The following is a 16,627-nucleotide window of genomic DNA, read 5'->3' as shown; positions in this document are numbered from 1 at the left end:
TCCTGTTTTTCTAACAAGCTTTTAAATGATGACCGTACTGCTGGTCCTGGGCACATAGCAAGTTGCTGTCAGATTTCATCATGGAAAAACAGCAATTTCTGTCCCACTCCTTCCCGCTCCAAACCCACTCCCCAGAGATGACCATTTTTTGAGCTATAAATATCATGCTAATATCATACTGATACTTCCTGATTTTTTTATTTTATACACTTAACTCCTGAATTATTTCTATAAAAGATTAAGCTGTGGCTCTCTCTCTCTTTCTAAACTTTTTATTTTACATTGGAGAATAGTTGATTAACAATGTTGTGTTAGTTTCAGGTGTACAGCAAAGTGATTCAGTTATACATATAAATGTATCTATTCTTTTTCAAATTCTTTTTCCATTTAGGTTGTTGTTACATAGTATTGAGCAGAGTTCCCTGTGCTATACAGTAGTTCCTTGATGGTTACCCATTTTATAAGAGCTATGGCTCTCTTATACCAGCTCTTCATACATATGAATTTCACCCATCTTCACAATATTATCATATAACGTGTTTTGGTTAGTTAATATATTCAATGTTTACATTACTATGATTATATAAAAATTGTTAACAGCTGAACCATGTAACATAGTATGATTGTATTTCCATTCTTGTATTATTTTAGCTTTCCCTGGATTTATTAGTTGCCTCAGATTTTTTATTTAATCAATTTATTTTATGTACCTGTTACTAATGTAGCCCCAAACTTTCCTTCAGAACTTGAAAGGTCCTTAAAATATAGTCATACAGGTCCATCTGAATTTCTGTCTTTTTCTTTCTTTTTGGCAACATCCCTCTGGGAACCCTCCATCTCTTGCTCCAATCTGGGCTGATTGCCCTCTGATCCTGTTGCACAGTCATGTTTTGTTTTTTTTGTTTTCTGTTTTTTTTAAACTTACTCTCATCATCATCCTGGGGAGTGCATCTCCTACTTTACTAGGTATTGAGACATTATTCTCAAACAGTGATGGTACCAACTCCCATCAGAATGTATAAGAGTAACCATTGGGTTATGCCTTTGATAGTTCCTCTAGTCCATTTCCTCTGTTCTCTTTCTGGAACTTCTGTTTGTTGTTTTGAGTTTGTTGATTCTTTATTTCTTATCTTTTCTATCCTATTTTTTATTTCTTTGGAGTTTTTTTGTTTTTTGTTTTTTTGGTTTTACTTTCTGGGACATTTCCTCAGCCCTACTTTCAGCTCTTCTATTGTTTTGTCTATTTCTCTTATTATATTTTTAATTGTTCATTATTCTTTTCTGAATGCTCCTTTTGGTAGTATACTATCCTTCTTTCATGGATGTAATGTATTGTAATATATTGTTACATCTGTAAGGATGTAACATCTGAAGTCTTTTAAACATCTTTAAGAACTTTTTAATGAACAAAACATATATGTATATACAACTATATACTAAAGTATATAGAGAAATACAATGAACCTTCATTTTTACATCACCCAGCTTCAACAATAATTAACATTTTCCCTGTCTTAGTTAATCTATTTTCCCCATAAACACACACATTTTTCCTGGAGTACTTAAATTCCAGATAGTATAGCATCTTACTCATTGATATTTTGGTAGGTATCTCTTATCTAGAACATAAAATTTTTTTAAAACCTAACCACAATACACTTATCACACACACAAAAAGAAAATAGCATTTACTTAAAATCTTTCCTTAATAAAACTCCATTATTTGTTCAAATTTCTCCACTATCTTGAAAAGATCTTCATACAGCTGGTTTGTGCAAATCAGTATCCAAGCAATGTTCACCCATTACAGTGGTTGATTTGCCCCTTTCCTATGCCATTTATTTGTTGAGTTAATGTATAAAACTGAGCCTGATATATGTTTTTTTATTATAGTTTTTTTAAACTTTTAATTTTCTTTTTGCATTCTCTCTTTTTTTCTGAGTTCTTGGTTGTTGATTTTTGCATCTGCATTTCATGTGAGAGGCTTTGTCAAATGTTGGATGACCATTAGCTTACTGCTTAAGAGCACTAAAAAACTGGAAGTTCTGTGTGCATCGTAGGGATTTAGACTTAAGAGTGATTATTAGGACCTGGCTGTCTCACTGGGGGATCCCTAAAGGCAGTGTCTGCAAGTTGTTTCTCCCTTGGTCTGGTTACCTCCCGGATATCTCTCCTGGAGGTGTCAAGCAGAGACAGGGGCATGGGCTTCCCCTAGATTTGACAGGATCTTCCCGCACAGCACCTCACCCTGCCCTCATCTTGGCCTTGTATCCAAAATGCAGAGAGCCTCTCTAGTTCCTCTGATACATCCTCTCCAGAGAGTAAACGTCCTGTCTCCCACCAGTGTCGGGGAATGTTGGGAACCTCGTTGCATGGGCTGGGGCTAGTAACTGCTCCTCCTGTTCAGCCCTCACTCCGGACTCAGGGGCCCCAGTGCTTCCAACCCCTGGTTCTGAGACACACTACCCCTACTGCCACCCTCGCTCCACACTCCCCTACCTCTCATTTCGAGACCTAGATTACAGTTTTATTTTCTTGGAAAGTAAATAAAACCCTAGCTATTACTTTACTGAAGTTTCTGGAAGGAGCTAGGGAAAGTACACGTTTTCCACCTACCATGTTTAACCAGAAGGAAATCTTGCTTTTTTTAAAAAAAAAATCCATTATGACATTGGCTTGTTTCTTTTATAGCTACACACATCTGGCTTGCTTTTACTAATGGTTGGTAAGTCAAAAGGACTAATTTCCAAAATTAAAAATAAGGAACAATTTGTCTGAATTCAACTGATGAAAATATGCTGGAATTGTAAAAACTAGAAATTATATTGTTTTGGAGACTTAAAATCATTCTGTTTGTGGAAAGGAAGATTTCTCAAACTCTGTATATACTTTAAATAACCTTTTAAATAATAAGAAGGAATGTTCCATAATAGGAGGTGTTTGAGGGTATTTACTTTAAGAATTTACTAATGTTTATAAAAGCATGCCTAATAATAGATAACAACTATGTATTTGTAAGATAGCAATTTCTTTCTCCCCTTAGGGCTGTCACATGGTGACTGAGGAGCTTCATTCCATAACATTTGAGACACAGATCTGCCTCTATGGCCTGACCATAGATTTGGAGGTAGGTATTTCAAGGAATATCTACTATTTACTAATAACATTTTCAGGAATTGGTCATCATTTGAAGATGAAAGCTCAGTATTTTCTAGGTTTTAGTACATTCCTTATTCATCATTTTTGTTTTAATTTAGAAAATCAGTATGTCAAATATTCACTGATTCGTCAACATATATTATTCTGGTTAAATATAAATGATAAAATCTCACAGTCATTATGATTCAAGACTTATTGAATAATTTGTTGCCCAGACTGTTTGTTTGTCTGCTTGTTTGTTTGTTTTCTGGGATTCCCTGAGTCATGGATACTCAGAGGAAAGCCTAAAGAGAAATAAGTATACTTGAACCATGTCATGTATGATATATTTTCAAAATTTTAACGTGTACATAAAAATCCCTCAGAAGAAAGGTTTTTATAGTATAATGAGCAAAGACCAATGATAGGAACATTAACGGTCCATTGTTTTGATCCTCTTATAACAGTTACTATTGAACTCGAAGAAGGAATAAGGAAACTGGGGATTAAGTTGAACATGATTGACAATGAGCTCTTGAAGGCAGGACATTACACCTTTATCCCTCCATTACCTGTGCCTAGCACAATGCCTGGCACATAATAGATGCTCAACATTTGTTGAATAAATGAATGAACGCATGAATGAACACACACAATTTCACACGCTTGAATATGGTCCTATTTGTAGGATATGTTGTTTTAGAGTTCTGCCTTTGCTCTTTTATCTTAATGAATGTAAACATGTTTATAAAATTTTCCATGGATTCTTTCCTCATCTCTTTTCCTTAAATGTCTGTTTCCATGAGCTATTAAGTTCCTCAGGTGGGTATTGCACTGTCTACAAGCAACCTAACCTCCGTTAATGGGAAGGGACTAATGTAAGTTGGTTAGGGTCCCAGACTAATCTGTGAAGCCGTTTTATTCCATAAGGTTGAAAACTTCTGCACGATAGTACTAAGTTGAGTGCCATGACAACAGATGAGGCAGCTCTATCTCCCATAATGCTTTGTATTCCAAGATCGCTTGCCTCTCCGTATCTGATACTGACATTAATTAGATGTTAGATCATAATTTGAATATATTAATCCATTCCAGAGATAAGTTTTAAATTAGATTCTTAATGTAATTTATTAAGAGGAAATTTGCTAAGTCAATACAAGCTCTAATTAGTTACATTTTAGGCAGTACATGATATAAGAAAGTAAAAATATCTCCACAATGTCAAGGAAGATATTGGAGCTGACTGACCAAGCACTCTGAAAGGATTCCTATTTGTATAGCTCCTTTCCTCCCTGTACCTTGACTCATGTATGCTCAGAAGGTTCCAGTGCCTTCATGAATCATTTTAGTGACCAAGGCAGTATAGACACCACTGCCTTGGAGGAGTGAGGTTGGCTTGAGATGGCCCTTTAGGGAAGAGGGCCAAGTGTAAAATCAGTGTAAGGTACTACTACCTGTAATAACTGTGCTATTTTTTTTTAACCAGACCTGCTCATTACCTGTGGTGATGATTTCCAATGTCAGTCAGTTACCTAATGCTTGGGCATCCATCATTTGGTACAATGTGTCAACCAACGATTCCCAGGTACAGTCTCTCTCTATTCCTGTTTCTCCTCCTTTAATTCTATTTGATTTGTTTTATTGTTAACAAAACCCATCTGCCCCAAAAGATGTGTGTGTGTGTGTGTGTGTGTGTATAAATTTTGGCGTGCCTTTGTGGGTTGTTTATTCCAAAATTCCAATATATCCAGTTGTATGATTCTTCCCTCATGTCATATTTAAAGTAATATGTTCTGATGTGCTTGGACCCTGAGAGAATTCTGGCTAGCAGGAGTGACAGGCAGGTATTCTTTATTTCTGACGGTCTGGTCAGCTCCCAACCCTGTGCATCACAGAGAGTTCTAGGGCCATCCTGTGGCTCTGTTAACTAGGCTCTGGGGAGACTCCTCTCTCCAGAATTTGATGTCTGACTGTTGTGTTTACCTCCTCAACTACTTCTGGCCACACCTTATCCACACAGGCTCTTCCACAAAGGTAGAGAATTGGTTTCAAATAAGTGACTAGAATATTCATCAATCTCTCCTAACGACACTATACAAATTTTCAAGCTGATTATAGATTTAATCCATTCTAGGCTCAAATTGGGTTTTAATGCCATCTGGTGGTTATTTAAGATATGGAAGAAAAATTGGCCTCAAGTTTCAAAGCAAGCAGAGAATAGAAGCTCTTCTTAAAAGAAGGCCAAGGAAGGGCGTGACAAAAAAGATGAGTCCGCATTTCCCCTTGTTACCTCTTACAAAACCCCAGTGTGTTGTCCTGGAAACCACGAAGGTCTAGAGAAAATAGGTCAGATGTAAATATTTCTTCTTCTTTTTTTTTTTTTTTTGCGGTACACGGGCCTCACTGTTGTGGCCTCTCCCGTTACGGAGCACATGCTCTGGACATGCAGGCTCAGCAGCCATGGCTCACAGGCCCAGCCGCTCCACGGCATGTGGGATCCTCCCGGACCAGGGCACGAACCCGTGTCCCCTGCATCTGCAGGCGGACTCTCAACCACTGCGCCACCAGGGAAGCCCTAAATATTTCTTCCTGATTCAAAGCAAATGTTTCTTCCAAAGGGAAGAATTCTTTTACCTCAGGTCCTAGCAGTAGGAATAGTCATGATGAGTCTGCTCCAAGTGTTCCTTGGCTTTTGTTTTAATGTGCCTAATAAGGAAACAGCATGGAAAATGACTCAGCCCTGTTCCTTCTCATCCTCTGGTGCCCTGGCATCTGAGGGAGATTAACTGCAGAGAGGAACGCTGTACAGAGTGCCCTGTGCCTTACTTCCTCTCAGCCTGCAGTGAGAACAGAACTCACTAGAAAAGTTACCTGGTCTGTAAAGCCAAGAACAGCCAACACTTCTGAGATTTAATGTCATTCCCCATTAGGAGCTACACATTTGGAGCTTTTCATCCAATTCCAGGATGTAGGAAGGAAGATGGAATACTCCTCTGTCCTCTAGCCTCAGGGTGCAGTGCTGCTACACTTAGCTTTCTTCAGCATCCTTCTTCTATAAAAAAGCCACAAAGTTGTCACACTAAGTGTCTCAGATTCTGCTCTAGTCTTGGATGAGGAATCTGGAGAGGTATTTCATATACAGCTCCTAACACATAAATGCACAGCCTACATACAGAGTTCAGCAGAGCAAGTAACTCTGGTTTCTCTTCCTAACTCTATTCTGCTTCAAAACTTAAGCTGTGGGCTTCCCTGGTGGCGCAGTGGTTGAGAGTCCGCCTGCCGATGCAGGGGACGCGGGTTTGTGCCCCGGTCCGGGAAGATCCCACGTGCTGTGGAGCGGCTGGGCCCGTGAGCCATGGCCGCTGAGCCTGCGCGTCCAGAGCCTGTGCTCTGCAACGGGAGAGGCCACAGCAGTGAGAGGCCCGCATACCGCAAAAAAACAAAAAACAAACAAACACAAAAACCTAAGCTCTTAGACCTTGATTATGTTCTATGTTTTCTGGTCATTTGTCCAGACATAATCCTTAGGTTCAAGGAAAACTGCCCCTCTAGAAATTCTTTGTCTCCATTCCTCTCCTACCTATTTCTCACTCCTTCTTGGATGCTGTGTCCTCTTTTATTGCCACCTTCTGAAGTCTCTTGAATTGGTTCCTTTTCTTGCTGCCCAGCTTAGTTCAAGTTCGCCAAAGGCCTTCTCCCCATACTGCAATGGATTTCTTAATTCCTCCTCCCACCCTTCCTTTCTTAAAACATCTTTCTCGGCTTTCACACCTTCTGCTTTCCAGTGATCTGAGGTGAAGTCTTCTGTTCCACCATTGTTGACCCATTTTCTGGTATAAACAATCTTACTTGCAGTTGATCATACCAAAGATCCTCTTGTCTAGAGCAAAATAAGAAAAGACTACAATCCTACCCATAAAACAGGAGTCCCAGGTTAATTATGATTCATATGGTCGGGTCCCCTTCCTTAGCCTGGGACTTAACTGTTTTTGTGCTTTGGGATGCTTTGTCTGGTCAAGGTATAACTTGTACCAATCCATGATAAACCAATTAAATAACATGATATAGTCTTTGTTTACGATTAATATTATTTCAGAAGAGAGTATTTGTCTAACTTGTTGAACAGTGTTCAGTACTTGTATGAGTCGGTTGATAGACTACAGTCCAGGGAAAGTTAAAGAGCTACACAGTGATTCTTTCAAGGATAAGATAGAGCCATATATTATATTAGACTCAAAGAACAAGGGACTCTTTAGGAAAAGGCAAAATCAGTCTTACTATAAAAGCACAACAGAGATGAGACAATAGTTCTGTATTATTAACTTAGGCTGGCTAAAGAGTTTAAATCAGGAATCCTATATGTTGAACTACAGTGTGTTCAATGTGATTAATACATATAATCATCACTACAACTCTGTTTCAGAACTTGGTTTTCTTTAATAATCCTCCATCTGCCACTTTGAGTCAACTCCTGGAAGTGATGAGCTGGCAGTTTTCATCATATGTTGGCCGTGGCCTGAACTCAGATCAACTCAATATGCTGGCCGAAAAACTTACAGGTAAGAGCTGGTAGATGTGGAGGACTTGCCCCTGTTTTTGGTACTCAACCGTTTTAAAGAATGAGGGTGGTATTACTATTAATAATAATAACGATCATCACAATTTATTGAGTGCCTACTATATCGCTGGGCATAGGGCTAAATGCTATATTATCTTTCTCACAAAATTTCCTTAAGGCAGAATATTGAGGATAATTCATCATTCTATCCATTTTATACATGGGGATACTTAAGTTCAGAGGTTAAGTGACTTGCCACAGCTAGTACATACTAGAGCCAAGATGCAGGCCAGGGCTGTCCAGTTCTAAAGCCCCTTCCTTTCCACTCCACACTCCAGCCTCCAGGGTGTTCTTATGCCATATCCACTGAATGTACTGTGAAGCCTTAATGGTGCCTTGATCTTCATATTAATATTGCAATGGTCATTAACCAACTGGAAAACAGCTCATCCCAGGATCAGGAAATTTGTTAGAAATTTAAAACTATCCAGGTAATACTTAATTCTTCATATTGAGAAAATTTCAGTTTTGACTGATATTTCTAAAGTTTGCAAAATAGTCACTGGTGCTCCATGTAGTGACTACAGTGTAAGCTTTTTATAAAAGAATTTTAAAAGATGTGTATATTTTGACAAGTATAGGGTGAACACATTTGGCACCAAGAAAAGAGTTAAAATTGAATTTGTATACATTTCTAGTTAAAGTAGAGCCAAAGATGAATTTGAGCAGCAGTAGTAGAATCGTGTGTAATTTGGTTAAATTTGACTTACAAGTGATGCTGGGTCGCCCTTGTACTTACTATCCGATCAATTAGTGTTTAAATAAATTGGAAATATTACAAAATTTACTTAATGTAAATATCCTTTTTGATCCTTATTTAATTCATAAACCACAATAGTAGGCATTCAATAAATATTTGTTAATGAGTGAATAAATCTTTTAAATATATACAGTATAAATAGCAGCCATATCCTTTCGGGTCTTCATCAAATTTTTCTCATAATTTCCTTAAATTTTAGATAGAACCTCTTTTTTCATTGTCCTGGATCAAAACAGTCAGTCGTTCCTTATTGCCAAGTGGATCTCTAGTTCATTCTTTTCATGACAATATTCAAGACTTCTGGCATTCTGGCTTTCACAAATTTATTTTATAATGTTTATTTACCAACATTAGGCTGCACTTACTTTCTCCTATATAAGCTGTGTTCATATCCACTACGCCTCATCCTACATTATTCTTGCTACTGGAGTGGCCTCTTCCTTCTCCTCTGACAATTTATATCCCATCCATTCATGGAGGTCTTGTTCTACTAGACACCCACCCACTTCCTAAGGCTATCTTTAGCTCCTCCACTGAACAGAATTCTTTCCTAGATAAAAAAATTTCATGATATCTTTTATTTTTACTGTTTCTAGTATTAAGTACACTGTTAACCCATAGCAGGTGCTTAAGAAATGCTTAGCAGTGGTCGGGGGGGAGATCTAAATTGAGCACCAAATTGAGGAGTCTAATTGTTTAATAAAAATCTCATTCTTTTCTTTCATTTTAGTCCAGTCTAGCTACAGTGATGGTCATCTCACATGGGCCAAGTTCTGCAAGGTACAAACAGGGGGAGGGGTAGCATCATTTAGATTATTCTTTAGTATTCCTTTTTAAGCCTCCATATTATAATTTGGGATTTCGAGGATTTCCTGGATAAGGTTATTTTAAGAAGAAACTCGAAACTGTTTTTTCATTTAAAGGAAATATTTCATTGAAAAAAGGAACTTGAATTACTATACTAACATTACTATTGAAATAATCATTGTCCTAACATGTTTGTTTATTCCAATAGGAGCACTTACCTGGTAAATCATTTACCTTTTGGACATGGCTTGAAGCAATATTAGACCTAATTAAGAAACACATTCTTCCCCTTTGGATTGATGGGTGAGTTACAGCCTATATTTTCTATATGAACTCATTAGGTTCTTATTTTTATGCTGTCAATTTTTTTCCCTTTTTAAAAAAATTGAAGTATAGTTGATTTACAATATCATGTTAGTTTCAGGTGTACAGCACAGTGATTCAGTTATACATACCTATGTATGTGTATATATATATTCCTTTTTAGATCCTTTTACCTTATAGGTTATTAAAAAGCATTGCGTATAGTTTCCTGTGCTATACAGTAGGTCCTTGTTGGATATCTATTTTATATACAGTAGTGTGTATATGTTAATCCCAACATAAATCCTAATTTATCCCTCCCTCCAACCCCCATTCCCCTTTGGTAACCATTAGTTTGTTTTCTATGTCTGAGAGTCTGTTTCTGTTTTGTAATTAAATTCATTCATATTATTTTTTAGATTCCACATATTAGTGTTATCATATAATATTTGTCTTTCTCTGTCTGACTTCACTTAGTATGATATCCTCTAGGTCCATCTATGTTGCTGCAAGTGACAATATTTCATTCTTTTTTATGGCTAAGCTTCCATTGTATATATATACTACATCTTCTTAAGCCAATTATCAGTTGATGGAAACTTAGGTTGCTTCCATACCTTGCCTGTTGTAAATAGGGCTGCTATGAACATTAATAATAAATGCTGGAGAAGGTGTGGAGAAACGGGAACCCTTGTACACTATTGATAGGAATGTAAATTGGTGCAGCCACTATGGAGAACAGTACAGAGGTTCCTTAAAAAAAAAAAAATAGAGTTACCATAGTATCCAGAAATCCCACTCCTGGGCATATATACAGAAAAAACAAAAACTCTAATTTGAAAAGGCACATCACCCCAATGTTCATAACTGCATTATTTATAGTAGTCCCTTTTTCTTTTATTTCCTTTTTAAGCATATCTAGTGTCATAGTGTGGAAAGTAGTTGCAGTTTCTTACACTTTATAGAGTATTAATATTTACTTTAATCTGTATAAGAGTATTTCAGGCACTATTGACTTTTGATTATATCACAACAAATTCAGGTCTGTTCTTTGTGAAAGCAATAAATGCAAATGCAATAAATTATAGTCTTTGATCAGATAAAACTATGCATGTTCTACTTTTAGGTATGTCATGGGCTTTGTTAGCAAAGAGAAGGAACGACTCTTGCTAAAGGATAAAATGCCTGGAACCTTTCTGTTAAGATTCAGTGAAAGCCACCTTGGAGGAATAACTTTCACCTGGGTGGACCATTCTGAAAATGGTACGTGCTCACTATTATGTATTCATGTGAAATTAATATTGTGTTTGGTTACAGGTCTTTCCATCTTCAGAAGTGTGTGGCTTGTTCTTCTGTCTTTTATGTGTTCAGTGGGTTTGAATATTAGTTGTTACAGTTGTTTCAGAGGAGGGTAGCATGAATTTCTCACAGCCTATGTGGGTGTCCTCTATCACGTGGCAATCTGTACTGTCCACATGCAGAGAAGGGCTGGCATTGTTTTACAACAAGTGACATGAAGATAATGTGGGTAGGAAGAATGGCCACAAAGAATGCCTGCAGGAACCTGAATATTCCCTCTGTTTTCTCCTTTTCCAGGAGAAGTGAGATTCCACTCTGTAGAGCCCTACAACAAAGGCCGGTTGTCTGCTCTGCCATTCGCTGACATCCTTCGAGACTACAAGGTTATTATGGCTGAAAACATTCCTGAAAACCCCCTGAAGTACCTCTATCCTGATATTCCCAAAGACAAAGCCTTCGGTAAACACTACAGCTGCCAGCCATGTGAAGGTTAGGTTCTTTCTGTTTGCTTTTCTTCTTAAGACTTTGGAAAATAATCTCAGATTGGAGTAAAGTATATGAAGTTCTTCCCTTTATGCTTACTTTTATTGTTATAATATCTAAGAGGTATGTGGAGGTCAAAGCCTTAGAAATGAAGTGGTGTGTCAGCAGTTCCTGAAAAGGAACAGCTGGGGCTGTCCAGCTAGCAGAGCAGTTAGTAATCAGTAGCTGTAGCCGGAATTCACCATGGCCATGGGAGCCTCTCAGCCACTGGTAGAGTTTCGGTTTTTTCCTTTCTAATAGGAGTGGCACCAACTTCACCTCTGTGCCTGGGGAGAGGAAAAGAAAGAGGAGGTAATGATTAGAAAGCTGTTAAAAGTTAGGCAAGGCTGTTTTTTATGAAAGAAGCTCAGGGTTAATAAGCTTTATATTTTTTACTTACTGTAGTCTCACAACTCAGAAAGTATTGTTCATTTGCCAGGGAGGGGACAAGAGGGTCTGTGCTTCATACCCTACCTCGCAGCCTATCAATAACAAGTCTTGACATACCTGCCTTTTCTGGTTGTATCCTAAGGGTCTAAAATGATACCTGGCCAAAACAGGTATTTGGTAAATATTTGTTGAATACATGAAAAGAACATTCGTGAAATAGCTATATAATTGTAATATAAGTTCACTATTCTGTTTCTTTAAATCGAAGTATATACAATCCATTACAGTATTTCATCTGTAGCAACTAAATACATGAGCACCATCATGTGGAATATTGTACAGCTGTCACTCACAGGTGGTGACTTGCTGCCACCCTCCTTCATCCCCCTCTGAAGCAAACAAAAGACAACAACCACCACAAAAACTGTGGCTTTTAAGTGATTCTACATCTGACTGAATGAAATAACAAATGTCAATGCAACAAATTACAGCTGAAAAATTACAGTTGGTCCTTACGATTGGATCACACACAAGTTCAATGTAGTATACCAGAGAAATGTGGGGGGGTTTCCAAGGTGAGGTTTGCACATGACTGTTACTATAGCGCAGCAGTGCTTTTAGTAACACTGATGTTTGTGCCTCAAAACTTTGTGTAATTATAAGATTATGATTGGTGTCAGTTTTAATGAAAAGAATTGCGTTACTATAAATCCCCAATCCATGAATAAATCTGTCCTTATAATTAAACTTAAATGTAACATGGAAGTCAGGTAATATAGTTGATTCCCAATTTTTCTCACACAGTTTAGAGCATTAATATGTAAAGTCAGATTAGGCCTGCCAAGAGATTTGTTTCTCTCTTCTTGCACATTTTATGCTCATCTAAAATGCTGTTTCATCTATTCAACTAAAAAAATTTGTGAATCACTAGACAATTGTATTATCTCTTCTTTTTAGTATCACTTATACTTTTTTAGACTTTTTTTCTAATTTTATCAATAATAATAACATTTTTCCCCAACATACCTTTCTTTTCCAGTTTCAAGACCAACCGAAAGGGGAGACAAAGGTTATGTCCCTTCTGTATTTATCCCCATCTCAACAATGTAAGTAATCTTAGTCACATATAAAATAGTTCTTATTGAACTTATCCAAAAAAAGCTCGAAATTTAAGAGTAGAGCAGCGTACATACAACTGAGAATAAAACATTTTAATGCTCAATGTCCCATTACCTTTAACACATAAAGCTAGTCTTCAGGATGCACCACAGCCCATCACGAAGGAATTCTAAAGTTGCCTTTGATATGCCTTATATTCCATAGCAGGTTGAATGCTCTGATTGTAAATGATGAATTAGGCATCTCAGTGTCACAAATAGATGAAGCCCTAGAAATGAGTTCTGTTGGGGAGATGGAAATTTCCCCCCCTACCCCTTCCAGTTCTTATGGCTGGACTAACAATAAAATTGACACAAGGTAGATTAACAGGATAAAAGGAACAAATTTTAAGTCGTGTGCATACAAGTCTCATAGAAATGACTGAAGAAATGGCCAAAACAGACAGCTTTTATTCTTTTTTGGGCAAAAAGTCAATAAATTTGTGAGGAATTGACAGGACAAAGATACTTAGGCTTTGGGTGCTTACGTCGTGAAGAATCTAAACAGAGTTTGGGCCTGGGGTATTAAATTAAAGAAGTAACAAGGTTCATTTGTACAGGCTTCTCAGCCCCAAATGAATCCCCTATCTCTGGCAAGAAGGATGTTCTTCCACCTCCAGATGCAAGGAGGGCGCCTCTCACGGAAGAGATTTACTTCCTGCTTTCGGGGAGGCAAAGAGCAGAGTCAGAGTGTCCCTCCTGTGTTGGTTCTTTCTTAACTAACTTAAGGCATTTAATTCAGAATAATCGATATGCCACTGAGGCACACTTTGGGGTGGCCTGCCCTGAGCCCTAACAGTTCCTAACACAGTAAGTCACTTCAAGCTATTATTTTTAATCCTTTTCCATATTTACCCTGTCATCTCTTTAAGCCGAAGTGATTCAACGGAGACACATTCTCCAACAGACCTTCTTCCCATGTCACCAAGCGTGTACGCAGTGCTGAGAGAAAACCTGAGTCCCACAACAATTGAAACTGCAGTATGTCCCCTTTCTTTCCATTGTTGTCAAGGGCATTTCTGAGGAAGCGAAGGTGGTGTGCGAATCAACGGGGGGGTGAAGATCTGCAGTGACAAAACACATTTGTTGGAACAAATCCATGAGCATAACACAAGGGGTGTGCGTCTGTATGGTCCTGCGTGTTGCTGATGTTATGGGCATTGGAAGCAGATACCTGCACTGACTTGAACTGCTTTGAGGTCTTTCCATCAAAAGCCATCCAAGGGCAAAATATCTCTGTATCCCCCCACTCAAGTACACTTCATCCCTACTTCCACCATCGGCCCCACCAATCCCCACCACTCTCCCCACTGTAGCAGACAATACTTATAAGTCATTATATGCAAGTCTAGTTTAATATTTTATTTTAGTAATTCAAGCACCACAAATTCCAATTTTTCTTGATTATTTGCCTTATTGGTCCTGTCCTGGGAGCTTCTTCAAGTAGTATATGAACAACAATCAATAGCAGTATAATAATACTCTTCTCAGAACTGAGTCATAATCTTATAAGCTACTATGTGCTTTAGGATGCATTCTATCTAGTATTATCCCCCAATATTGTCAAACAGTTCAAAACCCCAATTACATTAGGATGCATGTACATCAGAATAATAGATTCTTGGAGGGACCCTGAGCTCCAAGAGATTAGTGTCTGGCTGTAAATCAAGTGGTTTTTAGTCCTCCTCTTGAAGATTTCCAGGGATAGAAAAACTTATTCCAATGTTAATTGTCCTTAAATCATTTAGTTGTAAGAGGACTTTTGCTACATTTTACACCCATTTCTTCATTACATTTTTGTGGGATGAATAGGCCTCCTTAAAATCGTTTTTATTTATTTTAAAGTTGCCTTTTACTTTAGATTGATCAACCTTAGTTACTTTTGTAAGTACTGTACTTAGTAGTTAATTGGTAGAAAGATTATAAAGTATGTATTTAGTAGACAAGAGAATGTTTACCTAAGAAATGGTGACTTACTTGCAAAACAATTTCTTGCCTAAAGGTCATTTTCATTTTCCAATTTTAGATGAAGTCTCCCTATTCTGCTGAATGACAGGATAAGCTCTTGACACTCAAAAGAAGGAAGCAAATGAAAAAGATTAAAGACTGATCTTTGCCAACAATCACATCTTGTTTCTTCAGCTTTGTATATACCGGTTTCCAGGAAACAGTTAAGTTCGAAGCTTTCCTCTCACTGGTATGACACCCCCAAATGGGAATGTCATGATTGAAATCCTAAAAACCAAAGCTTCAGATAAACTTGTGAGATAAAACACTTTAAGAAACCAATGTTAATATAATATTAACAAAAGACTCATTGTATGTATTTGTTTTATTTCTGATTCTGTTTCTCTTGTGTTACTTATGATTTCGGCTCTAGCAGGTTTAAGTGTTAAGATTTCACAACAGGTCAAAAATAACAAAGTCACATGTACATTACTCAAAAACCAGCAGGATGGCCTGATGGAAAAGCCGAATAAGCTAATGTCCTGAGTTCTAGGAAGTAAGAGTCATCACACTAGATACAAGATGGAAGTAATGACAGGGCATTAACAGCAGCAGTTCACACGGTGTGTGTCCAGGGGTGAATTAGGAAGCCTCTTGGTTGCTATGTCAACATTGCCCTAACTTCAGGATTCACAGCTGCTGGTACCACGGCCAGGGACACCTCTCCTATTAGGGAGAGAGATCCAGAGTCATTCCTGGTGGTATCTCAGGCAAACCGCACTAAAAGCAGACACATGGGTAAAAATCTCATGAGGAGATTTTTGAAATGAGGACTGGGAGGAAGATAACAACACTGGCCTTGGGTGAGTGATTTGATCCCTGGGTTGTGTGTTCTTCATCTCTAGAAGAGGTTAGGCTAGGTGGGCTATGGTCCTTTCCAGCTCTAAGAGTCTCTGGTCCCATGAATCCAACCTGAGCCAGGGGAAAGGAATTTAGGATGAGAAGTTCCATCCCTGGTGATGCAGGAGGGGAGGTGGTTTACTGAATGGCAATGCATGTATATGGGCTGCAGGTCTACTTTGATCCTTCCCTTGCCTGGACTGAATGCTTAGTGGTGCCATTGAACAGCTACTGCCCTTAGTAATAGTGTGGGATCTCCCAGTGCCCAAGCCCTGGGGAGCTCTCCATGTCTCCAGGCCCTAGAGAAGCTGCTGAGCCAGGTGAGGAAGTCATGATGCTGAGGCATCTGCCATGACCAGCCACAAAATGTCCTGAGGCTGGTGTCCAAGGTAAGCCCTGACTACAGAGTCAGTGATGGCAGTCCCCTGTGGGGTACTCCTCACTGACTTCTTTAACCCATTTCCCGTCTTCCCAGTAGGTCAAACAAGGAGAAGCTAATGTTTGATGGAAAAGATTTCAAAGAAAAAAAAAAAGCTTTTAATGTAACCTCCCTTCTCCCTTAGAAGAGGGAGATCCATCCTATCCATCTCATCCTTTATACCCACCCACATGATCCTAGATTGTTCCTATGGGACAAACTCTGCACCTGTCCCAAGGCCAATTCCCTTACTCCTTTGCAAGCTCTTGACAGTATTCTTTGGGTGAAAGTGTCTGTTCAATGGAGGACCACAGGCTAACTCAAGGTGCATTTTCCCAGTCTCCACTTCTCTTCACCAGCCCAATTTT

General features: G+C 38.3%; 1 protein-coding gene across 2 annotated transcripts in view; it reads left to right on the top strand.

Annotated features, from left to right (window-relative positions):
• Positions 1-15,563, top strand: part of STAT4 (signal transducer and activator of transcription 4) — a gene marked incomplete at its 5' end in the record, with an annotated part of 91,995 nt that extends 76,432 nt beyond the window's left edge. Inside the window, 10 exons of one of the 2 annotated variants that reach the window (XM_081242365.1) lie at positions 3,044-3,127; positions 4,625-4,723; positions 7,562-7,697; positions 9,247-9,296; positions 9,532-9,626; positions 10,753-10,889; positions 11,223-11,414; positions 12,877-12,943; positions 13,867-13,975; positions 15,021-15,563. In XM_081242365.1, the coding sequence (XP_081098491.1) occupies positions 3,044-3,127; positions 4,625-4,723; positions 7,562-7,697; positions 9,247-9,296; positions 9,532-9,626; positions 10,753-10,889; positions 11,223-11,414; positions 12,877-12,943; positions 13,867-13,975; positions 15,021-15,047 (996 nt within the window). In that variant the 3' untranslated portion in view covers positions 15,048-15,563. Of the gene's footprint in view, positions 1-3,043; positions 3,128-4,624; positions 4,724-7,561; positions 7,698-9,246; positions 9,297-9,531; positions 9,627-10,752; positions 10,890-11,222; positions 11,415-12,876; positions 12,944-13,866; positions 14,446-15,020 lie in introns of those variants that run through there. The other variant, XM_081242364.1, reaches the window with a different exon arrangement.
• Between the last annotated feature and the right edge of the window lie 1,064 nt (positions 15,564-16,627).

The sequence above is a fragment of the Mesoplodon bidens genome, assembly GCF_964165515.1.
Source record: "Mesoplodon bidens genome assembly, chromosome: 8".
In the NCBI taxonomy this organism is placed as follows: domain Eukaryota; kingdom Metazoa; phylum Chordata; class Mammalia; order Artiodactyla; family Ziphiidae; genus Mesoplodon; species Mesoplodon bidens.
The sequence above is the reverse complement of the archived record's forward strand: the minus strand, read 5'-3'. Positions and strand labels throughout refer to the sequence as shown.